The sequence below is a fragment of the Aythya fuligula genome, chromosome 16 (genome assembly GCF_009819795.1).
Source record: "Aythya fuligula isolate bAytFul2 chromosome 16, bAytFul2.pri, whole genome shotgun sequence".
NCBI lineage: Eukaryota > Metazoa > Chordata > Aves > Anseriformes > Anatidae > Aythya > Aythya fuligula.
Window position 1 is genome coordinate 340,410 of NC_045574.1, and position 27,933 is coordinate 368,342.

General features: G+C 38.8%; 1 protein-coding gene across 2 annotated transcripts; it reads right to left on the reverse strand.

The window, feature by feature from the left end:
* On the reverse strand, window positions 1–27,354 carry SLC9A8 (solute carrier family 9 member A8). 2 transcript variants are annotated; one of them, XM_032198192.1, is made up of 16 exons: window positions 27,272–27,354; window positions 26,544–26,722; window positions 22,483–22,563; window positions 17,474–17,532; window positions 15,891–15,974; window positions 14,828–14,929; window positions 14,050–14,084; window positions 12,846–12,989; window positions 11,426–11,564; window positions 9,454–9,559; window positions 7,428–7,544; window positions 5,780–5,862; window positions 3,914–4,025; window positions 3,270–3,490; window positions 2,063–2,209; window positions 1–753 (listed from the first exon to the last, which is right to left on the reverse strand). In XM_032198192.1, the coding sequence occupies exons 1-16, from the start codon at window positions 27,277–27,279 to the stop codon at window positions 646–648; spliced, it is 1,725 nt and encodes a 574-aa protein (XP_032054083.1). In that variant the 5' UTR covers window positions 27,280–27,354; the 3' UTR covers window positions 1–645. The 2 variants fall into 2 exon arrangements, with proteins under 2 accessions (XP_032054083.1, XP_032054084.1); XM_032198193.1 differs by lacking the exon at window positions 26,544–26,722.
* Between the last annotated feature and the right edge of the window lie 579 nt (window positions 27,355–27,933).

The window sequence follows — 27,933 nt, forward strand, 5'->3', positions numbered from 1 at the left end:
AACAAACAAAAACATAGAATTGAAACCAATAAATTTTTAAATGACAAAAATACCAGTTTTAATAGGTGCTTCCTGAAGTGTGAAGCATCTGCTTTTTGTCAAGGTACTCATCTTCTCTGGTTTCATAATGTGCAAATCTTGTAAATTATAGACTTATTCCAGCCAACTTCCCTTACTAGTGCTGAAACAAATTCACAGTATAAACTGTCAAGACTCTCCATGTGAATGAGTGTGTGTATATATATACATCTATATATTCAAAAAAGTGCAACTCATCCTATTTTGCAGAGTCATACAGTGGCTTTGTACTTCACACACAAACAGCAGATTTCATAATAGGAAGAAGACCTTGCATTAAACATGACATAGTAATGTCATTATTTCATAGCAGATGTTTCTGCTTTATAAGAGGCTTTGTCGAATTTGCTATGCTATAGAATGTGAGAAGTTCCTTATTCAGTCCAATGTCTGACACTTAAGGGATTCAGTTACCTCCTAGTAATATCTAAACGCATAGAACAAGATATGCCCCAAATCGGAAAGTTCATTCTTAATTTTCCAGCTTTTTTGCAGTCAGACTCTAGATACTTAAATCCACTTCTTGAAGGTCAAATGATAAACTCATTGCACTCCTTCCCTGGTCTGCTATAGCAGCTCTTGCTCATCATCTTCAGATCCTGAGGGTCCTTGTCGTACTTCTTCATACCATTTGTTTGTGAGGGTTTTCATCTGTATGCGCCCATGATGCAAGTCCTAAGGCACAAGAAATCCAGAACACTTGTTATTGAGCTACAACACTACTTGTGTGTCTGAGAGAGCAAAAGAGAAAGCCTAGTTTAGCACATTCCTCAGGAAATAATCTGTTTGTGGTCTCAAAGTGTACAAAGCAGTCCTGTTTCCTACCAGAACACATCAAGTGTTCTATCAATTAGTAATTATATCCAGGGGTGATATTTTTGTGAGATTTTTGACCTGTTTTTCTAGACAGTCCTGCTTTGTGGATTTTAACAGTCATAGAGTCGTCTAGATAGCCTTTCTTTGAATCTTACTCCCCTCTACATGTTCCCAGGGACGGGGAAAGCTTGTGGCTTGCTTTCGTGATTCACATACTTATTTTTCTAGCCTTTGGCTGCCATCTGGATGGCTGCCTGCCTGCGTTTTTGGCTACCAACTACAAATCAGATGCTTGCCCTAGTTTCTTGATTCATTTCTGGTTTTGCTAAAAACATACAAAAAACCCTCTGGCTTCTGCAGGGAAGTGCTGAAAGTGTTCTTTTGAAAATAAAGGTAAAAAATAAGAAAAAATTTATGTTTGAGCAGGCTAGGAAGATGGAATGGGCACACTGTACAGAAAATGTTTAATTACACAACAAAAATGCTTAATTCTATGGCAAATTGGAGGAGAAAAAGAAAAAAACGTGAATTACATGGCAAAGAAATCTCAGGTTTCTAAGGCCTGGAGTGAAAATGGCACAGTATTTACACCTCTCAGAGCAGCTCAGTGTTAAGTTAGTTGTTCAGGTCAGGTGCCACTTTGCATTTACAGATCCACAGTCTTCATCTCCCAGTGAAGAAGTCTTTAAAAAAAAAATAAAAATGAAGGCTGCAATCCTTATGCATAGTTCCAAGAGAAAAGCTGCACTCTGCAGAAAAATCACAGCTCAAGAATTCATAGGACCATTTACAGTAAAGGGCAGCAACTGTGTGTGATAGCACTTTAAAAGCTCTGCACAGGTAGCAGTAGCTTTTCCTAGAATCAGTAGTAATTCCTGATACTTTTCATGGTAATCTGCAAGCTTAAAGGCAAGTTCAATAAATCCATTCAGCTTTTTAACTTTAATTGTGGTAGCCCTCAGAGATGCTCACTTAATCCAACCAGCAATTTTACAGTGCAGCTTTTCATTACAGCTGTTCTGCATACGCACAAGGAAGATACTACACGGCTCTCTTTTCCTAGTGTAGAAGTTGCATGGCTGCACTTGAGTCTTGAATGGTACAGAGTGAAATGACAACCAACTCTACCATGGAGTTTCTTTTCTTTAAGAAAACAAGAAAGACTTACTTCTTGTGTGAGTCGTCTGGTGAAGAAAGGATTCAAATACTTAGCATCAAGCCACATAAACCCTTTGAGGTCCTGGCGTTTTATGTACTGGGCTTCATATTCCTCCTCTGTGAGCTCTGATAAATGTTCAGATTCTATGGTATTTCCCTAGAAATATCACAAATTGCAATAACTTGAGAAATATCACAGTTATTTCCTCCAGCTTGCCTTACCCCTCCCTACTCTGCTCTATGTCTTCTCAAAACCAATTCCCATGCTGGAACAAAATGGAAATTATCACCTCAGCCTCCCAGGACTTATGGCTGTATGAATCTGTCCAGTTGTTGACTCCCAGAGTCACTTGGCTTCCGTTTTCATGCTGAAAGGTAAAAGGCTTCAAATATCCCATAATTTTGTACTAGTACTAGGGACAGATTTCTAGCATGTGAGCATTCCTCTTGTGAGCTGCATGATAAGTTTATATAGCAAGCAACACTTTAATGTCAATATCTTACTGAAAATAAGCCCTGTTTCAGAACATGCCATATCCCTGCACTCTTCTTATAGACATCTACTTCCACAGACAGAATAAACTAATTCTGAAGGCTGCAACCTTTCTTAAAGCCTTATGCCAAGAGAAGCTGTTCTTCAGACTCCACAGAATAATACCCTCCATGTATCCATTTGATGGTTTGGGACAAAACAGGAAAATGCTCCCAGGATACTTTATATATTCCTGTCTTTATCAGATGAGTTTTCAGCCTGGCTGTTAGTTTTCTTCAGTACTTCTGTTTAGCAAGAAACGACTTTAAAATAAAACCCAGTCGCAGAGGTGCTGTTGTTAGCACATTCTCATGGCCTTTGCTTTGACTTTTTCAAAATAATTTCCATCTGCCTTTTATGATTAATTTATGACTCATAATGCACTAGCTACTTTCTGTCTGTATATGACTCAATCTATCCTGTCTCATCTGTCTTATGCTTTAAGGTTACTTTAATTTGTATGGATCAATTTATAATTAGATTGAGTTGAGATAAATTACTTTCAGCTCTTTGTCCAGTTATTTGTGTAAACAGTAACCAAGCACTGTCTTTGGGATATTTTAAAATGATACTGCTTGGCTTTTTCATGCCATACTTCCATTTTACTTTTTAGTAAATAGTAAAATACTAGTTTTTTCTTTGAAAATTAATAAAAAATCCTCTGAATAAGGCAACAACAACAAACCATCTTCTCTGTCTTGCTAAGGTTAATGTCCTTTTTGTTCCTCTTGCGTGCTTTGGAGTCCTCAATATCAATCAGTCTGATGAGGGGCATGGTTCCTCCTCCCAGCAGCAAAATTGTGAACAGCACAATGATGATTGTTGTTGTCCCAATGAGCTGTCGCTTCTCGATTGGTTCCAAGCCCAAATGGAGGCTGAGGGCATAGGGAATTGCACCACGTAGACCTTCAGAGAGAAGAGTAAATCAATGAAGAGTGAATCAGCACCATTGTTAGTCCTTAGCACCCCGATAACTCAAGAATCCTCCACCTTTGAAAGATTTTTACAATCCTATACCACGCCCATTTGTCTATCATTTGGTTACCATCCTAAAATGAGTAAAAGGCCTTCAGGTATTGTTTTTCAGACTAAAGCAGCTAGATTTTTAGGAAAGCAGATTCTTTGCAGAAAAGTTTTAGTTGGAATCTATACTGCCCAGTCGCCTAGTACAAAGGGGGAAGAACATACCTATTGCACTTCGGTTTGAGAATGGTGCAAACATTGTTAGGTTTTCCACAGATGGAAAACCAGTTCCTCTCAGAGTAGCCCACAAAGTGAAAGAGATTAAACATTTTTTTCCAGTCCTCCATACTTCTAGCTTTCACTTACCACTAAACCACATGATAAACATCATTTTGGGGGTGATTTTATGATCACGGAAAAAGTTGAGTAGGTAGGAAAGTGGAAAAATATTCACTGCTCTACCAAATAGAACAAGTACCTGAAAAACAAAAATCAAAGCAAAAGACTGATGTGTTACAGTCACCCAGGCCCGAATTGCATTGCATTTGGCTTGTACCAGCTAAGGTGAATAAACCCTTATCACCCACAAGTCTTATAAACAGGCCATGTTGCTAAACCAGCATAAAAATATCTCTCAGCATCAGTCAATGTGGAATTTAACGTTTTAAATGTTTTTCTGCTTAACTGAAATTAAACCAGACTTGTCACTGATAGAGACCAGACACCACTTTACTTATAATAAATGAATGAAACCCAGGAGGCATTCCAGAGAGACCAAGAATTACTTTGGGTAAAAGTTTTCCTCAGTTCTGCTCCTTTAATCACTCCCTTAGCACAGCTGCTAAGAGGCTAAGATATTTCTATTGTCTCCCCATGGACCAGTTCCTCAGAGAAAAAGGCCAGGAGCCGAACAAATGGCATGTAATTCAGTTCCTCAACACTTGCCTGGGTGTGCTTATAAAATACACCAAACATCCAAGCAACATTGTGAGGGAAAAAAAAAAAAAGTACCATTGCTTTAGTGACAGACAATCAATGAATACAATGAAGACTCTAGCTCAGAAAAGCCATTTTTCACAAGAGCATTGCTTTGTAAGCTCCACCACAAACAGACCTTACAAAGGTAAATATCCTAGAATTAGTCAGTAGGATCCTTGAAGGGCTGTGCTGTTTACTTTTATGAATCACTCTAAAATTATTCAATGTGCATTATGGCTGTGAGGGCAATGCTACAGAGAAGGAAGTTTCACACCTTAGATATATGTTAGATAAGTTAGGTATGTACGTGCAATGCAGCAAGAGCAGTTCCCCATGCTGATACCATAATCCGTAACCTGTAGAGAACAATTCTCCCTTTTAGCCATGGACTAAAATGTACTAATATACATTGAAGCACGTGATGGGAAATGGATTCCTATTTTCCTCTTTTCACTCTGTCAAGAGAATGTACTTTTCATGTTTCAATTAGTTATAACAGCAAAAGATGTAGGGAAATCCCACGTGAAACATAATCCAAAGTACTAATACAAAAAACAAACAAACAAACAAACAAACCCTACACTGAAATACAGAAAGAAAGAAAAAGAATTAAGAATGAAGTGAGAGTGAATAGACGTTAGAGAGGTTTTGAGTAAGGGCTACCTCTGAAGATGGCAAGCTCAGAGTCAAGATGTGATGTGTGGACTAAATTGGTTTAATATAAACAAGCTGCAAATACCTATGACAGAAAGGCACAAAAGCTGTAGTCCTGGAGTGACAAAATGTAGCCAAGTTTATATTAGTTTGCATGGTTGTTTCTGCAAACTGCCCACTCACACAAATTTTTTGTATGAAGCTAAAGGTACGTAACTCAAGATTGTTTTCCAGGGAAATGAATTCTGGCATAAACTGGCATTTATAATAATCTCAAAATCTTTTGAGATTTATTTTAATAAATCTAGCAGGCTTCAAAACAAGTAGGGTCCTTTTCCTTCTTATTAAAAATCCGATACACTGGGGTTCCAAAATAACAGTAAACTGGAACTGTGTACATACACCACAGTGCTGGCAACAAAACTAATAATTTCATGCTATTAGTGAGAATTAACTTTGTGCAATATATAAAAATATAAAGATATTTTTATAAAAACCTATAAAACCCAACAAATAGTCTAAAATATTGTAAGAGTTTGTTTTTCCCCACAAATACCATTAAAAAGTACCTAAACAAGTTTGAAAAAAGTACATACTTACTATGCACCAGATGACAAAGGATGTTTCAAACTTGTGAGGAAAACTAAAAATTGACAGGCCAAGAAATGCAAAAACACACGTTTCTGAAAAAGAAAAATCACGTTTGAAATAAAGAATTCTATAAAACCTTCTCTATTCCTATTACAAGTTATTACATATGGTACGTAGAATTTATATTTATTTCCTGGCCTTTGAATGCTCAAAATAAGCATGAATGCCATTATGCAAAAAAGACAGATACTCACTGTTGGCAGACTGCACTTTAGTCTGTGTGTAGCAGGCTTTTTTCAGCCGTAAATTCATAATTATTATGAGCTAGCAAAACCCTGTTATAAAAAAAATTTCTTTGTTCTAAAGACTGAGGAGGTTTTTTTACTTAAAGAATATAGGAAAAGCTGTAGAACACAAGCTTAAAGGAGTAACCACTATCAACTTCTGGAGCTTTAAATCGGATTCTCTATAAAACTGGGATGTCAGGCACAGTCTCATATAATAGTGCTCAACATGCAATATAAAGTGTCCAATTTATAAATACTTTCAGTTCTTATAAACTGCAGGAGTTCACAACTTTCACCGTAATACTGCATTATATGATCTACCAACCATTGTATATTCTAGTAACCTCTAGAAGTGATGTTTGGAAATCTGAAATAATACCACCAATGCACAATGACTATTTCCATCCAAACATTTCATTTCCAAAGTACCAACCTCTTAGCATTACAGAATCTCACAGTAAGGCTGTTTTCTAAGTCTACTGTTCTGGTAGATGTCCTAGCAAGGTAGCTTTCTTATCATAGAGGCTGTTACAAACAGGAAAGTTTTAAACAGACAGTAGCAATAACTGAGTTACTGCAGCATGATGCATTACTGCTCATACTTTGGGTACTGGCTACTTCCATTTGCATAGCCAAAACTTTCTATAAATGTGTAGGAAGTTACACAGTAGCTTAAATTAACTCCTTTGGTGACTTGAATGAATGCACGGTTTTTAGCATTTGTAACAGGTTAAGACAAAACCTGATGAGCTACTGGTGCTCATGTGGTTGATTTTGCAGCAATGTCACTCCCTGACCATGTTCCAAATGCATCTTTCTGCAAACAGTATGGAACATGTTCATGTGATCCCCTAAAAAACAGGGGGATATATTTGTAATACTGAATCAAGTCATTTCTTCAGAAGTTTTCCATTGATAAACCAACAGAAAGGCTACAGGACACTGCGCTGCCTGTATGACCGCTTCCAAAACCAACTTCTCAATCTGGGAAGCTATCGTTTTTGCAAGCAGCTTTTTATATCCAAAATAATTTACAGAAAAATACTGCTAAGAATCCATCTACTATGACTAAAAGTAGACCAGACGAGTCAGAGATCTCTACTTGGTTATCAATCTTGTTGCAAATCTTAGCAGGAGCCTGCAGGATGGGAGGAGAAGATTTACTGTATGTTTTATCCAGGATGGCAGGAAAGGTGACTTTTGACTGCCTCCCAGCCTGCACTATTAGGAAGTCTTCTCTTAAAGGTATGTACCACTGACATATGAATAGCTAGAGGAAAATTCACATCTCTCCTACTCCCATTGGAATCACCATTTCATGCAAATTAATTTTTAAACTGTATTAGTCATATATCAAAGGTAGCACCTACCACACATGAAAGCAACAGTTCTCAGTGTCTGCTGCATTAGTATCTGTGTAACCGGGGAGAGGTTATGGTGTGTATAGTGGGACATGACGATGCCAGAGAAGAGGATTGCCATGATACCTATAAAGGAAATGCAGCAGTCAACAGAAGAATAGTTTGCATGCTGTTTGTATTTACACCCCATATTAATGCAAAAGCTTACGAAGCAATGACTGGGGTTTCCATTGCCACCGCTATTCATGCTGTTTTCATTACACTGGTCATATTAAATGCTAGGAGGTCCAATATAGGTCAGATGCAAGCTAGAATAAATCCCTGTTCTGGCATGTTTTCCCATATAAGGGAAATAATAAACTGATTCTTGACTGCTTTTCCTGCCTTTCATTCTCCTTAACCCATAGACAGATGAGATCAAGAAGTAATAAAAACAATTTGAGAGTAGTGGGGCAAGAGAACTGATTTAGCTCTCCCAGAAAAGTGTGTCCTTCTTTCCTACATGCTCATCAGCCAATCAATCACTCCACCAGAAGCAGAATGAGAACAACAGGGCATGCATGGGTGTGAATCCACTCCCGTAAGGTGTACCTTAAAAAAAAAAAATTAAAAATTAAGTTGTGCCTACCCACAACTTGCTATCAATCTGAGAATGAGAAAAGCTACTGAGACTTCAGAATTCAGGGCAAAAATAACTTCTGTGATAGAGCCCGATATGTAGGGCCTGTAAGGAATGCTACTGTGCAGAATGTGCCTTGTCTCCAGCATACAGGTCACTACACCAGCTACTACAGGTGGTTTCGGAAATTAACGATAGCCACTTAATTTACCATAGTAGAGTTCAATTGCCCTAATGACATGCACAGCTTGGATGGAGGTACAGCAGCTGATATCATAGGCCAGAACAGATGTCTCAGATTTCACTGTATTCTTGCATCTTTGGGATTTTGCCATCTACCTTGCTTAACAGCTCTTGGTTATTTATGGGAAAGAAGAATCTGAATCTCAACCTATTTCTCTAACTGCTCAAGACATATCACAGAAGCTGTCAGTTGTTCGCTGTTCATAGGGAGTTAGATATCTTAAAGGAAGTTTTAGAATTTCCACAGCTGCTGCAAAGACTTACACCAGAGAAAGATGTCATTTGAGATGATGGCTAGGACTGGAAAAATTTAGTAGCACACTTCAAGAACAACTGCTGTACTCCTTGTGACAAAACTGACCAAAATTGACACGACCCAGAAGAAATCAACTGCAATGTGGTGGCTTTCTATGATGGAGTTACAGCATTGGTGGATATAGGAAGAGCAACTGACATCATCTACCTCACATTCTTAACATATACACCAAGAACTTTATGAAATTAAAAATAAAACAATACCAAAGAAAAGAAACAAGCAGATTCCCTAGCTGTATGAATTAAACTAACTGTTGCATCCCTTTCCTTTGAGAAATGAGACAGGAAACTGATTGCCTTCAAAAAACAGTTAAATCAGCAGAGGTCAGGGATGTTGGGTATCCAGGTATCCAGCAGAACTGGACCCCAGTCTTTGTACTTGATTCTGCAGAATGAAAAAGTTCATCTCCAAGCCTCTTCTCCTGGCCCTCAGCAGAACTGCTACCTGGTGTCCAGAGATACATAAAATATTCATTGGTCTCAGCTAACTTCACTGAAGGACGTGCAAAAAAAACAGCTACTGGGTAGGAGGACAGCCATTATCTGAGTTAGCTAACACAGCTAAGCTCTCCTCACAGTATGCAGCTCAAATCCAACCTCTGTGTTAGGCAGAGGTAACTGAGAGAACACTATTTGCACTGGCTAGCTAATGCTTATGAAAACCGTTATTATCTTTTCTATACATTTACAACATTTAGTAGAGAATAAGTGTTCCCGTAAAGTAAGGCAAGGTCAAAAGTAAGAGCACAGGTTAAATGAGAAAACATGTAAAAGAAAAACAGGGGCCTTCTTACACACACAAAAAAACCCTACTCAAATTTATCAGAGAAACTTGCACATACTCATTTTGCTACTCACCTGAGAGTGAGATACCCTCTGCAAGTCCATAAGGAAGGTAAGCAAAGATAATCATCATCCCAAACTCTAGGGAGGGTGTCTTCCTTAAATCAATGTGCTTTAACACGTACACACAAAAAGGTTATGGAAAAGGTAAGGTAAAAAAATCCAAAGAAAAATTTAAATTGTTACCATTCCATTACAAAACAATGATGCTGCTTAATCTTACTCACTACATGCTTACTGGATAGCTAATAAAGTCTACAAATTGTCCCATGACTCAGGTGTAGAAAGATTAATAATTTCTTACAAGGAGTGTTTTTTAAAGAACCTACCACTGGTAGAACCCGGTCAGAATGGACAGACTTAGAGGCAGAAAAGTTCTGCTACTGATGTACCTACACAATAATGACAAAAAATGCTAAATTGTTTTTATCTATCTACAAAGGCCATCTCCCTACACACTCAGTCTTTGAAATTTCTTCTCCAAAACTATTGTAAATAAGCCACAGAAAATTGTTAAATAGTAAAGGCTTTCCTAAAAACAGGGGAGAGTTATGAAACAGCAAAGTAAAAATAAAACAGCCCTCAGTTCTGTTTTAACAAAAATAATGTATTTTTGTCTTAAATATTTAAGATACTTAAAAACTTACTTCACATTTGAAAGTCAAAAGTGTGGGCATTTGTCAAGGGCTGCAAATTCAGCTTTGCATCTCATGTGTGGTTCTGCAGCACAGCTGGTAAATACAAGAAGTAGATTTTGCCTCAGATTTTGTTTCGTTATTTGCCCTGATAAGCATGCAAATAAACTTTTCTGGTCAGTCACTAGACTTCTAGTTATTTTAAAATGGATGTGACAGATCTGCAGTAATATTAACACTGAGGAGACATGTTCACTTATTCCTTGAATCATGTCCTTCTCTCAACTCTTAACTTACCATCTCTGGTAAAATTCAGAGGATAAAAGGCCCATGACATGGAAGTTCACATTCGTCCTGAGTCAGGAACCAGCAACAACCTTCAGTCATATTTATCTGCTGGCAAATATTAAGAAATTTCCATTGCTATGCTGAAATTTTGCATGTTTGGGGGAAATCTAACTCTGAGGCACAAATAACTGTAATAGGGCAACTAAGCAGCTTTTCTCTTGGTATCATTTAGGTATCAGTCAAAGAAATGTTAAACATCTGTCTCCCTCTTTTATTGTGATGTATGGAATAATTTAAAAGTTCGTGGAATCAGACTAATGAACCAAAAGAGGAAACATGTCAGTATTTAATCAATCTGTTCCTGTTATTTACAAACAAAATACTTAACAGTATGTCCCAGATGACATGAATAACTGTTGCATGAGCCTAGAACAAAAAAGCTACCTATGGTGAATTCAATGTTAACATTAAAGCAAGCTCTCAGCAAAGGTACCTGACTTAAACAAACATCTTTCCTTATCTCAGCAGAGAAGCTTCTGGGTTGTTTAGCAACCAATGCATGCAAATGGAAAAGGCAAAATATAACTCCACGTAAAAACAAATAGAATAGTATCTGTATTCAGCTGGATGAATACACAGGGGCAGATGAGGTGGTCTGACTCAAAAGGAGCTTTTTTTCTTTTAAATTAACTTTTATATATGTAGAAAATGAGCCATGTATTTGTAAAAACAGATCACTATTGAAATTGAATTAATGCATTTTGAATTTGCAAAATAATTACCATATTTTGTAACACTACAGTGCACATAATATAAGCTACTATACAGCATTTCAGACATTAATTACATGTATGCTCATAAAAATTTGATGCAGCTTTTTAATATACACCCATGCATACTAATACAAAAAGAAAATAAGCATGAGAAAATCTTCAGCCAACAAAACAATCTCTGTTAAGAAACATCTCCTAAGGAATGCTGGAAAATATGGGAGAGAAAATACTATTAGAGTGCTGAAGTTCACCAATTTCCATCTGTGTATCACCAAAATTTAAAAAGGATATTAATGCAGAAATAAGGCCAGTAAGCGTGCCAAGTGCTGCAGAGCCGAAGAACATCTTAAGAAAGTATCCCAGTGCCTGTAGAAAGGTTTGCCATCCACTTACATCTGACATATTTTCTCTTGTCAAACCTTCTGCAGTGCTGGATAAATAAAAAATAATAATAAAAAAGAAACAGTTATAAATTCTAAGCCTGGATCCAAAAGAGACAGACAGCTTTTGAGAACAACAACAACAAAAGACTTGTATTTCTTTGCTGCTAGTACTTTTAAAAGGCTTTTACTGTGATATATATAACAAGAGGAATGTCAAAAGTTGTTAAATCAAGTCTTAGTGTAATCCCCAAAGGGAAACCTAATTCTGCCAAAAATCTGGAAATCCAGCATTGGTCTTCTGAAGCTTCTCAGAATGGTGTAAATAGGCTATCATAATGCCCAATATTACAAAACAATTTTCAAACTTTGAAAGGAAAACACATTTTGCTGTGGTAAAAACTCTGGGCATGAAAGAGAAAGGTCAGATCACATGATCCTCAGAGAAAAACAAATGAACAAGGACACGTCTCATCAAATATTTAGGTGTGAATGAGAGACAAGAAGGTCACTGGAGAAAAACAAAGACGTTCTTAAGAGGAAACAGAATAAATCTCTTTGAATTTCAGGAATATCTTTCATAGAATTCCATGCAAAAAGGTATGGATTCTAACTAATTTTCTATTTGACTACTCTTAGTCTTCACGGTCTTCCACAAAGGGACTGTAACTATATTAAAAAAGCTATTAGATTACAGGAAAATTACTCTAACTTCTCTATCTTCTTAGCTGATCTACTACTCGTATACGTGCACAGTGATATCTATTGATTTTAGCAATAATATGAAAATATGGCTATATATCTCTATTTTTTACTCTTTTAGCCACACTGAACTATCATGGATAAATGATAAAGATATCGGATGCTCTTGTTCCTTGTGATAGCCCCAAAATAAGTTCCTATTGCATAGATGTTAATACATCCCCCACAGACTGAAATGTGATTCTGGGTATAAGCCAACAATACAGGAGATACAGCTGCAAAATTGTCAAGATAAATATTTTTGTGCAAGCTTGAAAGGATGCATGTTGGTCTTCTGTTGCCAGGACCTGAAGATGGAAAGACAGATGATAAACTTGCAGACTTACATAACAACCTGGGGTCAATTTGATGAGGCACTGAGGGAGCTGCAAAAAGACAACCATTTAATGTCTCCTGCCTATGCAGTTTATGCTCTGAATTGCTTTTAATAGTGCAAAATTCAGCATTGTACCAGAAATACATGATTTGTTCCAAAAGCAGATTGAAGAATTCCTGTATATCTGAATAACCAATCAACAGAAAAAACTGTGGCTGCTGTTTCCTTACACGTATTGTTCAAATGCACTTACTTGGTCAAAACGATAGAGACTGCATCATTGAGAATGCTTTCTCCAAAAACCAACATGTTAAGTACAGGATCCACATTGAGGGCATTGAAAATGGCAATAGTAGCCACAGGGTCAACCGCAGATATTAAAGAGCCAAATGCAAAACTGGGAGAACACAAAACAAAAAAAAAGAAACCAGATAAGAAAACCAGATGAAAGAAAAATATATACCTAATCAACTTATATGAAAAACTAGTGACAGTGATGTTATTTCTTACAGTGTTTATAGAGCTAAGCTCTCTTCCCATTAATAAAAACTTGATGTGACCAAAGAGATGGTTTTGTTTTTCAAAGAGAAAAGTTGTTGTCTAGCTGGAAGAGAAGTTTGAGAAGTATGTAGCTCCCAGCTCGCAACAACAGTACTAATGTCTCACTCCAACTAAGTAAGAAAAAACAAACAATTTTACAGATACTGCCAAAACCATGTATCATATATGCATAGTGTTACCTGTTTAGGAGTACTAAAAGGCAACATCTAAATGGAACAGCTAAAAGTTCATTACTTTGGAATCCAAGAATAGACAATACAGAGGCAATGGGACTGCTCAGCTGCATAAAGTCAAACACTGGGACAAATAAGGAAGATTTTTGCTGTTCATGCATGTTTTACTTGTTATGTTTCCTGCTTGCAACTTGACTTATTTATGGATTTTAACAGAAAAGCGCTATATTTTGCCATACAATGAACTAGCAAACAAAATACAAAAATAATGCAGAAATTAACTCTGGGCTTGTGTCCTCCTAAGAACCTGATTAGATTCTTTGCCAAGTTCTTGAAAAATCTACATTACTGATACTGAAAAGCTCATTACATCTTTTAAGACACTGTTTGGATGAAGAAGCTATGCCTTTTTCATACATATTAATCATGTCAACCAATCAAAGTTTACGTATTTTAACTTTAAAGGTTGTTTAAAAAAAAAACCACAACAGTGTATTTCCTGGCTGGAAAAATCACTGAGCACAGGATACTATTTGGAAATAAGAGCATTGTAATAGGATTTAGAAGCATTAGATCAATTTCTTGGCGTAATACACAATATTGAATCTAAGCAATCCAAAGAGTAACCAGAAAAGCTTGCCAACTACAATGCCTTTCCCAGATACAGTGTTATCTTGACAAGTGCTCCATTTCACATACGACTCCATTTCCCCAAGAGCTTACCTGTCTGTCATGTTGAGTTTATAAATTACATCAGCCTGAAATAGGCAAAACAGAAAAGAATCACAATCAGTTGTATTTTGCTGCTATTTTTACAATTAAAGCATCAATCAAACCTTAAGCTCATTATCGGGAAAAACAAACAAACAAACAAAAAAAAACAGACCATAATAATATAAGAAGTAATAATAATAAAAAACACAGTAATAATGTTACCCAACCTAACATTACCCTGTTACAATTCTGGTCACCCCAAACCATCAGGAAAGACCAGACAAAACTGGAACTGATACAAGTAAGCAAAGTAACCAAGGCAGTCAAAGGAACAGAAATGTGAGAGGCAAAGACAAAAAGCATCAACCATTTAGCCTAACAGAACAAAGTCTCAGAGAAGACATAACCATCTACATCTATGTATTGGGTTAACTAACCTAAGAGGAAACACCAAAGCAGAGAAGTGAAAGAAAGCTGTCAACTGAAGAACAAGTAAATTTAACACCGGAAATAGGAAGATTGCTCTTCTAGAAGGCAGGTTTTGGAACAACCTTCCAGTGGGAAGATCAAGTAAGCAAAAGAAAACAAAACTCAGCTCAAGTCTTAATTGCTTTTAACATGAAGCATGTAAGGGATTATATTACATTGCCTCTGAGAAAGCATGATAGCAGAGAACCGGACTTTGTGACCCAGGAATTCAGTTTCACTATGTTTGTCTGTTCTTGAAAAACAGGCTTTCAAAGAGCAAGCAGCATAAATGTAAGTGCTTCAAAGTAGTTATTCTTACCTGGCCCAGGAAATAAATTCCTCCACCTACAATGAAAGCTGATATCGCTGTGCCAAATACAGAAAATAGCGTGATGGAGCCTATGTTCTGAAAAAAATTGCCCTGGAACACAGTAACACATTAAGTAAATCAGTGAAAATGGACAGAGGGAAAAGTCATGTTTCAGGTTTGCATCTAAATTAAATTCTGATTCACAGCTGTGTTTGAGAGATAATAAGGCTTCAATAGTTTTATTCCAGGTATCTCAGGACATATATCCACACCATCTGCCTGAGGAGCTTGCTCTCTTGAGGACAACTGCAAAACCCTGTGATATCCAGGATGGGATGTCAGTTTGGAACTATAACAAAAATCGAATCCTCAGATGAGCAATTGAATTTTCAGAATCACTTGGACATACCTGATGGAACTGTAAATGAATCCATCTGTTGTAGAAAGGGCATGTGAAAAAGACTTGTAAACAGCCCAGCTGCTAGTCCATGTCTTAGATTGTAATTTTGAATAGAAAAGTCTTCAGCAATGGCACCACTCACAGTACTTCTATCTCCCATTGCTCTCTCCCTCTTCCGCAGTACAGTTTAAACAGAAAGGCAGCACACGGGGTGGATGAGAACTGCTTCTGCCAGAACTAGCACTGTCAGAAATGTCCATGGAAACACAGCCTCTCAGGCAAACAGTGGAACTGTTTGCAATCTTTTTTGCCCTTCCACTTCTTTACATAAGGAGCGACCCCACCTTTCCCACTTCTGTTCCTACTCCTTCCAATTTTGCCTCCTTCACATCAGCCCTTGTACAGCTCCAATGAGGTAAGAAACCTCTTCAACCAAGGAAAATGACGTCTGTGCTGCACCTACTACCTTGCCAACATTCAGTTAACAATAACAAGCTACATTCCCTGCATTCTGGGTTGAAGGAGCTTATTATTTTTGCATTCTCAGTTGCCTGATGATGAATATGATGGAATTTAGTGCGATTATTCTAGATTTCACTACAATAACTGAAAGCAGAATCTATTTCAAACAAAACCTCAACATTTAAAAATGAGTGTCTGGCATTGGCTAACCTTATGCAATGAATATCCAGATTCAAATATAATAGGTGGAAGCAAAAGCAGAAAAAACATATTTGGGCGAAACATTTCTTCTTCCTGCAAAACAAAAATGAAGCATAGTTTGAAGGATATCATGATTACTGAAATAACACTGAATCTTCCCAAAGGAAATTATTAAAAAATAATAATGAAAAAATGTATCAAAAGTATCACATTTCATTTAAAAAGCTACATCTGATTGAAAATCTATAACATTTTAATGTGTTTCAACTGAGGAGAAAGAAAGTCTTTCTTTAAGAAAATAACTGCCAAGAAATACTAAGCTTCAAGCTAGGATTAAAATCCACTACTCAGATCAAGATTTTTACTTTAGTAATATAAACCCTGTTTAAAACTGGCAATTCAATTCACTGATCTAATTTGAATAAACTGTTGGATCCTATTAAACAAAATCACAATTTAAATACTACATTAATTATTATTGCAGGAATAACGAAGAGTTCATTGCTTTGATTATGTGGATAAACTGCAGGAGGCAAAATCCTTGCTTCACTGTAGAATTCACCTCTTGGAGACACTTCTGCCAGGATTCTCCCTCCCTGGCAAAGTCTCTGTAGGTCCACACAGAAACACGTAAGATCTCATGGCATCACACATTGATTCAGGTTGGAAGGGACCTCTGGAGGTCTCTGATCCAACCCCCTACTTCAAGCAAGGCCAACTCAGAGCAACTTAGTTTGCCTCAGGCTTTATCCAGCCATGTGTTGAGTATTGCTGTGGATGGAGATTCCCACAACCTCTCTAGTCACACGTGTTTGGTTATTATCTCTGTTAACATTTACTTCCTTGTATAAAGTAAATCACGGAGTTCCAGGACAAGGACATCCTTCTGCACAGCAGCTTTGCTTACATTTTCTGCTGGAAGTAAAGCTCAAATCACATTTCCATTGTCTCAGTGCGAGAAATCCTGCTGCTTCAAGCACACTGGTGTTGGCAGTCTTTCCCTAAGAAGCTCTGGAGTACCAAGAAATGTGCCATGCTGAATGGATTGCTCTGTGAAGTGTTTGTTCTCAACCTCATAATATGTTACAGGTTTAAGTATATGCAAATAAATTAAGTAAATAAGGTAATTTTTAGCACAGCTATTCTGGAGAAGTGCTGCTTTCTTCCTCTGTGAAACCTACATTAACATCCACAGGTAAAACATCTAACTTTACAGTGTATCAACACACTTTTTTTTTTTTAAGAAAACACCTACAGAATTAACTCCTAAAAGAAGAAAAGGACTAAATCTAGCCAATAACTATGTAAGACAAATAATTGAATTGCTATACTTTTAACTGTAACTGGTCCCACACTGCAAGATGCATAGGAACCTCTTTTGGAGGAAAAATATTGTGAAGAAAATGAATAGCAGGATCATGACTCTGAATATTTGGTTGCATTATTATTTAAAAAAAAAAATAAAATACTTGGCATAGAGTATAAAATACTAAATTTTTGGAAATTACCCCTAAAGAAACCCATATTACTAAGTCTTATTTCAAACATTCAGAGATCGTTCTGTAATTAACAATTAATTGCTTCAAATATACCTTCCAGTTGGCCAGCTTTTGAGCCTCTATGATTTTTATAAAAGCTCCCATAAGGATACCTAGGAGACAAAGAGATAATATTCTTAAAAATTCACAAAACACACCACTGTTTCCATTAACTATTACAGACTCTCAGTCAACGAAGTTTTAAAAGTATAAACAAGGCAAAACATAAAGCAGCAGGTCTTTCATTCCTAAATCACAAATGGGGTCTGATATAAGATAGTTTCTGATATGTCACATAATTACACAGCTTCTGTACACAAAAGGTTGTTGCTTAGGATATCTAAATAGTGAGCACATGTATTGACAGTACTGTGCTCGCTGTTCCTCAAGGTAAGCGGTTTAACTGCTCAGAAAGGCTTTTCATCTAAAATGCATTCAAATTAAATTTGTCCTGTCTTCCTAAAAAATCAGGAAGTTATTAATTAGATAGCTGTGCAATTGCACAAAACAGCCATGTCATTTCAGTGCTATTTGCAGCATTAACACAGCTTAAGTGAAATCAAAGACATCTCCACAGAGGTGAATTTTGTCTCAATGAAATCATAGCACTTACTGGCAATGGAGTAGACAACAAATTCTGATCAGGGTGGAGATACTATCAGAACTATTTCCCAAATGGATTACATGTATTTTAAGTCATGTAGAAATACTAATTTAGGTATAAAAGAACTTTATCAAGGGTGCTGCAAACTCATTGGTTACAGATTATTGTGCTCTTTCCTCCCACATATTTTAAAACAGATAAGTCAGAAGACTCCAAATTAACACGATTTTGTTTGGAGGCTAAGATAATTCTTAGCCTGTCATTACTTGCATTCAAGGAGTTACGAGGAATTTGTCTTTGGTCAGTTTCCAGATGCATACATTTATATATGTATATATATTCTTCTGCATATATCTTTTTATTATTTACAGAATGAAGGCTTAATAATCAAACACTGGGATATAGAAGTGAAATACACTGAATAAAAGGTAAGAAGTGTCTAAGAAATGTTAAGTGTGCTTTCCTGTAACCCATGTGTTTTTCATTCCCTCATACCATAGCTATCAAAAGAGCCTTACAAATAGCATCACATGGATTACTGCTGATGGATGTGTCATACACAGAAAGCCATGAGGCTTAAGCCTTCTTTCATACAAAAATATGTGAAGGCATTGGTTCCAGAAAATAGAAATACTTGTTCCATTAATTGCTTTATATGGAAAGGAAGAACAAAACGTTAATGAAGGAACATTAAAGGTCTGGTGTCCTTTGAAGGAGGCCAGAATACAGATGCAGCCACTCACATGCCAGATAAACACAGATTTCAGTACTAACAGTCAGACCTTCTATTCTGGGATGGAAATGATGTCAGAAGTCAAGGACTGTAACATTTCTGATTTTTGCAGGGTAGCAACACTTTCTTCAGCTGGCACAGACAACACTTGTATCATTCAACAAGTTTATGTAGGGAAAAAAAAACAAACAAGCCAACAACCAGAGCCTATACATCTGAGGGTACAGATTCCAAGAAGTGCACTTTCCAGGAAATTTTCAGTATTTTATGAATTTGCATTGATAAACCTTGCTTAAAACTCTGTTTTGAGGGGATTTAATGGAAAAAAGAATCCCTTAAATTACTTCTGCAGAAGTGAAAGGGCTCCAGCACAACTGTGAGAAATGGGACCACTGGGAGAAGGCAAAACCAGTCTGCAGGCTCTGGGCTAGGCATCCGTATCCTGTGAGCTCAAGACACCCAAGTAAATGGCTAGTCCCAATCTCTTTTGGAAGAAGAGCTAATCATAAACCGATCCTAACAACAGTGTCACAAAAAGAGAAGATCCTTTCATGATATCTAAAAGTTAAATGACCGGCAATGTAAGTGTAAGGCAACAGCAGAGGTTAAGGGAAAAGGATGAGATGGAACTACACAACTTAAATCTTCCTATAGTACAGGCTAGTTCTAGCTGCCTGTTGTGGCATTTTACGCTATGTAAAGTCATGGAAGAGGGCTGCACAAAATAATGCATCACCACAATGGCTTAAGAGCAGCAGAATGAAACTTTGATGATGGTTTGTACAACCTGCCCCACGTATCTTTACAAACTACTCCTCTGTTATCACTAGGTAAACGAAAGCAGTCTTCTTTCAGACAGTTCCATCAATTACATCAGCAAGATCAGTTCAGTGTTTTTGTCAAGAGGCTAATTGGAAAGTTAAGTCTGTAAGAGTTAACCTCATTCCTTAGATAACATTACAAAAAGTTTCTTAGTACAAACACCTTCAGGAACAAATCTGAGAGAAAAAAAAATCTGGCAATTATTTTTACCAACAAAATCCAGTACCTTTTAAGGATGAAGATCAAAATCTACCCTTAGAGAACCTGCTCCTGCCCTGTTCACCAGGAGAGTAATATGCACTAGAAATGGTAAAACACAATCTTCTGAGCAGCTTAGACAACGGCAGGAAAAACAGTTGTGAAAACCTTACTTATCTGCTCAGCTGCCACATTTATTAGTCCTCAATAACTGCCCAAGAACATTTGTTTAATTTACAAGTTAAAATAGGACACACCTCACTTCAGGCACTGCTAGCAAAACTGGATACTTGAAACTCAAACTGTGCTCTTGCAGCTGTGTAGATCATTACCAGTAACAGAGGTTCACTGCCCAGCAATTAGCTGCCAATTCCAGTGATTATACAGATGCCATGGCCTGTCAGAAGAGCTCACAGTAGTTTAAATACGACTGAGTCAATAAATTAAATAAATAAGGCTTAAGTGACACCGGACATATGTTAGCCTGGTTGCTATTGGGTATAACATTCTCCTGACTTAGTGGGATTGCATTTGCTGGTATCATCCATTCTGCTTTGGGAGGCAGCCTACAGCTACACAATGGTTTGCACACTGAAAACTGAACTGTGCAAATTTCTTATGCGGCTTCTGTGTGAAAACTCAAATGATGCACTGATGTTCCTTACTGATCTTGAGTAATAGTGACAGCCATAGCAAGAAAACTCAGCAGTTTCATTAACAGGCTTTTGTTGGCAGTGACGGGAGCACAGAACATATCAGCACAGCTAAAACTCCCTGCCCTGCTGCTCAGATGCCAAGAACAGAAAACAGAAAGAGAAGAACGTCTGTGCCTCTGCTGCTCCCTGCAACCCTCAGCAGGAGCAGTGACACAAACTTCCCTAACACTTCAGCGGTGCCCAGTAGTTGGCTTGGGGCAGAATAATGGCAATGATAGCAAAGAAAATCCAAAACTAAGCCAGCAAGAGCAAGCAATATAGTGCTGCACTTTAAATGGGGGAATATGCTTCAATTTAATTAGCTATTTAATAACAATGGTAACTAACTTGATTAGAAACCAAATTAACACTTTTCACCTTTCTGTACAAAACCAAAGGATACTGAAAAGACAGTAAAGTCCTTCTGAAACCTTTCAAGACACTGGAAGATATACCAAACAAAACATCTCACCTGTCACTGGCAATGTGTAAGAAGGAGAGGAAAGAGAAGTGTGTTAATAGGGAATCAAAGCACAGTTTCCATGAGGATGAAGAAGTCAGGATGATCTAGAGCAGCTCTGATCTTTCCATGTAGATAGAAGCCTAATCACACAAGAAGTCTGATGGGTGCTGCTACTATAAAGATGAGGTGTGCATGCAATACCCAGGAAATCCACACTATCACCATGACAGATTTCTTAGAGATCTATCTGTTTTTCAGCTGCACAGAAATGTCAAAATTCAAATATGACCTTGTAAGACAATCTTTCTTTGAATTTCAGCACCTTCTCCTATGCTGGTAATGTGATGTGGCATGCATCAAATAGAGAGAACTAAAAATTCAGGGTGTTACACCTTGGGAAAAATGTGTTTTTCTTCTAAGTAACAGCTTTAAGATTTTCTCAATCTAGCACCAAAAAGATGCCAGAAGATTCCTGTTTTTGAGAAAGTGCAAGGTACTACACAAGCACCAGAAAGCTTATTTCCTACCATTGTGAAATGGTGTGAAAATGCAGTGAAGAGGTACGACAGAAGAAGGTACCAGAAATTACAGCATAGCCCAGGAGAAAGATAAAAATCTACCCATACAGCAAGTATTACATTCCTCCACACTGTGTCAGGATTATCGTTAAGCATCTTTCTCTTTGTGCTGTATTTTTAGAAGGGCTGTCAGTGAAAGTGTCACTCCTAATAGAAGCAAAAATATCACATTGATACTGGTAAACATGTTTCAGAGACAGGTGGAAAACTGTTTCCTGGGGTTAGTTAAACCAGGTTTTTAAACATTGCTACACATTATGTACAGAAAATAATGAATGTATTTGGCCTGATCTCCTTCTCATGTACACATGTATAAATCAGAAGCAACAGCACACAACTAAGTGAAACTATCATAATGTAAAACTGCAGATTTAGGAATACTCCAGATTTGGTACAAATTACGCAAGGACGTGATTATCATGAAGAGTGGCGTTCTTTTACCTCAGGTCACAGGAATAGCTCTTGTCATGGTACTACTGGGAAAGTTAAGTATCTAGCACAGTGATAACTAAGTATCTGAAAGTCCTGGGCAAGTGTTGAAGATACAATTATATCCACACCTGGACTAAATCACATATATAGACATAATCCTACAGATACTGAAACAAACACATGTACCATTTGAAAGGCAAGGCCAGAGTATGGCCACCAGGGAATGATTTGGAGTGCTTTGTCAGTGCTTTATCCCACCTTGCAGAGCCCAGAATGGAGGTTTGTTGCCAAAATACCTAGGTAATGACACCCCTATAGGGCCCATGTGTCGTTTTGCTGATCCACTCTCTGTACCTATGCCTATTTCTTGATTTTTTTCATCAGTTTAATTATTTGAATTAGTTGTTTTTCTTCACTGCATCCACTTTTCCACGTCTTTCTAGTGATGGCTAACACACAAAGGCACAGAATTTCAAGCACAGACTACTGAATCTCTGAATTAACACAAATCTGATATAAAAAAGGCATGGTTACTCACCTAAAGAAACAACAGCTACACTCTCTGGTAAAAAATGCAGTCGGTATTTTATCAGTAAATGCACCAATATGATGCAGATAGCTGTGAAGGAATAAAAAAAAAAAAAAAAAAAAAAAAAAAAAAAAAGGTAGAAAATTTAGAAGTGTTAGCAGGGAATAACATATGCTTTTAAGTAGCATTTCTAAAATGCATGCAGGAAATCTTTTCCTAATGATTTAGTAGAATACCACTGATGAAAATAACCAAATTCTAGGTTCCTAATTCTCAATGAAATACTTAAATTAATCTACAAATGACAGAAAATAACTGAGGCAAGTTTTAGCACTTAAAATTATCTTCTAAAAATACAAATATTGCTACTCTTAGAGGCTGATTCAGCTTACAAGAAAATTTTCTCTGAACAGTAGCTGTGAAAAATGGCAGTCATACAGAACATGCAGTTTTAATATCTTTTTTTTTTTTCTAACATTTCCACATTTTTGAAGTGAAACATGTAAGCACATATACACATAGCCTCAATTAAAATTTCAGAGCTATACTCTTTTGTACCTGACTCTCTTTGAGGAAATGGGCTTTATGTAAATGTATAATCACAGAACCAAAAAAAATTACACTGGAAGGGATCTCTGTGTCATCTAATCCAACCTCCTACTACTCAAAACAGGGATAACTTCATAGTCAAAGAAGTTGTCCATGGCCTTATCCAGTTGAGCTTGGAAATCTTCAAAAGCAAAGATAGCACAACCCCTCCACCCCCTAGTTCCAGTAACAGTCTCATGGCTGCTTCCTTCTTGTTTTGGGAACCTCAGAAGAGTCTATTGCTCATGTTTAGTGGTGCTATGAGGCTGCAGGACTGGTAACTGCTTAAATATCTTGACTCACATCAATCTATCACATCAATCTAGATCATTAAATTCCTACCAATTTTTATTTGGACACTCTACATGTTGAACTGAAATTCTTCTCCCGTTTTAATCTAGCTCAACTAAGAGTCAGACAAAGAAACATCTGGCTTGCATCTCCGCAATACATGCATTTTGCTCTATTCACTACAAAATCTTTCAGCAATGGCCTAGGATATAAACAATTACTGCTCGCATTTTGACAGAAAGCAACTGAAGCTCAAGCAGTCAACAGCATTTCATAGGTGGAATCAAACTGTGGCTTGCCAAACGCAGCAGAGACTGTTTCAAACTGTGCAGTTTACAAACCCAGTGGCAACTGCAATGACCTCGCTTCCGTGAACAGCTCTTGGTGATTCAGTTTAACTGCTCCTCCTAGTTAACAACAACACAACAGCCACGCTGCAGCTGGTTCAGAACACTGCTTTTAATTTACAGTCTGAAAGGTGCAATATGTTCCACCAGGAACTCAGAGCTCTGGCGTGACTTGCTGGCTCACACCACCCATGAACTACTGGGACCTCCATCATGATCTGCATTCACTGTACAGCATCACAAAGTACAAAGCTCATAAATACAACTACCACTCTTTTTTGTCCTCCTCTCCTGTGCTAGGGAATTGGAATCACTCGGATCATTCTCGCCCTTGTTATCTTATACGCCCTGCTCGTATACAAGTGTGACATTTTATTTATGTGCATGTGAACGGATGGAAGGATGGGCTTACAGACTGAGCAAGGCCTCAAGAAATACACCATATTTGCTCACTTACTGGCATGCAAATTGTTCGTGGCCATAACTGCGGGTTCTGAGTGACAAGCAGGGACAGCTCCATGCAGGAAGACTGGCAGGACTAATTTCCCTACATTTACTCCACTTCTACTCCACCAATCTTCACAATATTGACCCATCAGTTTTCAAACACCGGTGTTTACAGCATAATACTTTGACGCAGACTGAAACAGCTTACTTTAAATACTGTACTAAGAACTGCAGCAGTTCAGGAACTAACAACTCAGACATTTGACTGCCAGCTGCCAAACTGCTGAAGCAATAACCTCATCACGTACCCCAAGCAGTTTTTGTACACTTGTCCATCAGTACTACTGAGTTTTGACCAATTTCCTATCCATTAAGCACAAATAATATGCGTCCAACAAAGACATTTAGGATTACTGTGTTAAAAGCATTCCATGCTGCTATTGCCCGTGACAGATCCATAAAGGTATCTGTACCATGCAGATTTCCAGTGAACTCCAATGCAAGCACAAATATGCTTTCCATTTAGCAGGTCTAAGTGCCAGCTTCTTTCTACTATTTTTACTTCACTTTGACAATAAAATAAAAAGCAACCATGGCCTAAGAAGCACCTCCCACCACCAGAAATACTGTGTGGCAGCCCAGTAGATTCCTTAGCTGCTTGTCACCTATTCCTTGTGTAGGACTGCTCAGTTTGTATTTGCAGCATGCCATCTCCCCCAGGCACTTGCACATAGCAGGAGTAAAACAGGCAAAAGGCTGGAAGAAGCATGATTCTGGACAGGTTGTAAGAATATTCAAGTGTCCCCCTAAGGAAGTGTACCGTAGGCACACCCGTGACAGAAGGGAATTCCTGGATCCCACGGATGCAGCAGAACAGACAGGTATGACTTTTTGGCTCAGTGGGCTATTGAAAATGAAGTGGTGTTTGAACAGATGAACAAGCCATGGGAAATCTGGGATTGGAAACTACCTCATACTGCTTCAGGGACTTTAAATCTGGGGCTTGAATTTGACACGGGCAGCTCAGAACAGATCTACTTCTGATCCCAGTTTAGAACATCTTAAAGGCCATAACAGTGCATAACATCCAGATTTGAGTGTTGTCGGCACATTCATGTTTGTCCTTACTACGCTCTTAAATGAGATTACTATGAATGGCAGTAACTACGAACAATAAGCTTTTATACTAGTTCTACTTTGTTCATGGGACTCCTCTGTCCTGAGGGTGATGCTTTCAAGATGCATTAAGCTATCGTACTGGCATAAGCAGGCTGGAACACAGTCAATAAATGATAGCTCTGTTCTTAATGTTCTTCTGACCTTTTAAAATCCACGAGACATGCATACTTAGAAATTTTAACTTTAATCTTACAAGTTTTCTGAACTACTGCATTTTGCTTTGGTCTTTCATTTCTGTTCAAATTCTACTAGACCACTGACCACTGGGAAAACATCAGCCCTCTTTGAAGACAAACTGATACTGTAGAAATAATTTATTTATTTTTTAATCCATATGATTTGCAGAAGTTTCTGATCTGCTTTCAACTCCACATTTCACTATTATTTCCTTCATTTGCTACAGGCAAGAGTGACCACTTGGAAGACTAGCTGACCTGTCTGGCAGAAAAAAGGTTCTTTCAGCAAAGCTTGCTTTGGAGAAACCAAGCATGCACACACACAAAAGAAAACAGACAAGTAATCCTCTGTGAAAATTTTGTTATTGTTACAGTTTTGACTACAGCATTGCTCAAAGCAGATGGTAGGAGACAGCTATATTCTACTAAAGGAAAGATGACAGCCTAGACTAGAGAATTGGGTGGGCATCTGCCATTCAAAATCCCTCTGTATGTGTAACAATGTTAGCATAACTATGGCAATCTGCAAGTAGCTCTTGCACTGGTAAGAACGTTAGAAACCTGACAGAGCCAGACAAATAGATACTGTACTTTAGTACCCGTGCAGGTAAACCCAACTGTCCGGCATCGCCCTATATAACAAAGTATCTCGAGCGATGTCTGGAAGTGCTACAACCAATCAAAATTGAAATCCATCCAGTATTCTCTCCTCAAAGAGAGATCCAAGCACCACAGGGCGTTCTGACAGCATCTTTCTCATACATACACATATGCCATGTGCTTGATTAAGAACATGAAGCCAATTAAACATGTTGTCTGCACTTTGAGATCAACGTGAAAAGGTCTGCAATGGGCCTCTCTTTCAATGGGTCTGGGGGAGGCCAGGTGATTAATTATATGTGTATATACACCTAACTCTTCTCAGTCCTTGTGCCTATACAATACTTCGTTTCACAGAGAAAAAGATTCTGAAAGTCAGCCCACATCCTCACATGCAGAGTATGCTTAAGAGCAATTAAGAGACTTTCAGTTCATCATTCACCTAATACAAGAAGACTAAAAAAAATTGTCATGCCACTAGATTGCTCCTCTTGCTGTGCTTGGACTCCAGTCTGCACTGGAAGGATAGGTTTAGCAGGTGTAGGTACCACCAGCTTGGTGGTAGCAGCCAGCGTGGTGCGGAGGGTGACATTGATGGCTTCATGGGTGACATTTGCAAACCTGTCAGGATTACACAACATGTGATTACACCAGCTGGGAGCAGCATGACAAAGAATTAGCCAAGAAACAGCACGCACAAACCCCACATCACACCGATTTGTGCCACAACCAACACATGCAGGCTGCTTCCAGAAGCGCTCTCTGATCCCGGACAAATGGTGGAATTTCGTATACACTGAGGTTTTTATTGCCCAGTGTCTTCGTGCGCTGCTGGCACCAAACACCCTGCAACGCAGCTGGGGGAGGCAGCGAGAGCCTGACGCAGCGGCACCCAGCCTGACAGCGTCCGGGGCCCACGGCCTGCGGGAGCCGCTCGGGGACCACTCAGGACCACTGAGGGCCCACCCAGGCCCACCCAAGGGCCCGGCCTTCCCCCGGGCTGCTCCCCGCAGCTCATCACACCATCCCGCGCCCCCCCCCCATGCAGAGCCCAGCCCCGAGGCCCAGGAGCCGCCCGTGCTGCCCCGGGGGCCCGAGCCGGGCGCAAGGAGGCTTCCGCTGAGGGGAACGGTCCCCGCCCCCCCGGCGGGCCGCCCCCCGCCGCACCACTCCGCCATCTTGCCGCCCGCCGGCTCAAACCGCGCCACTTCCGGGAGCGTCGCGGCCGCTCTAGCCGGCGCCTCCGCCAACTCTATGGTGGGGAACGAGAGGGAGGCTGCGGGGTGGGAGGGCGCGCCTGCGCAGAGCGGAGCGGGGAGGGAGGGGGCGTTGTCGCGCGAGAGCTGTGGGCCCGTCGCGTAGCAACGCGGTGACGTCACTGCCCGGAGCCGTGGCGTGACGTCATCGTGACCCCCCCCCACGCCATAGTCGCCCGCCGCCATTTTGCCCCCTTGCCTCATCCTCCCCTCACCCGCAGCCGCCCCAAGGCAGCAACCACAGCGCCGGGCTGGCGTCAAAATGCTTTAAAACAGCACGTGAATTAAAACACCATGTGAACAACATGTAATGTGAATAACATGTCATGGGGTGGTCGTGGATTGAAATATCGTGCATTAAAGTGTCATGTGGTCATGAATTTCAATGTCGTGTGGTGAATTAAAGCATCACGTGGTGGCGAATTAAAATGTATTTAGTAAAACCTGTTAAGTAGATGGTTGTCAGCCTTGCCTGGCCTAAGTTTGAACTGCTCTCCCTTGCAGACGGTGGCCCTGAGGTAGGTGTGCCCGGGAGCTGTCCTGGTGGGCAGCACAGCACGACACAACCACCCCGGA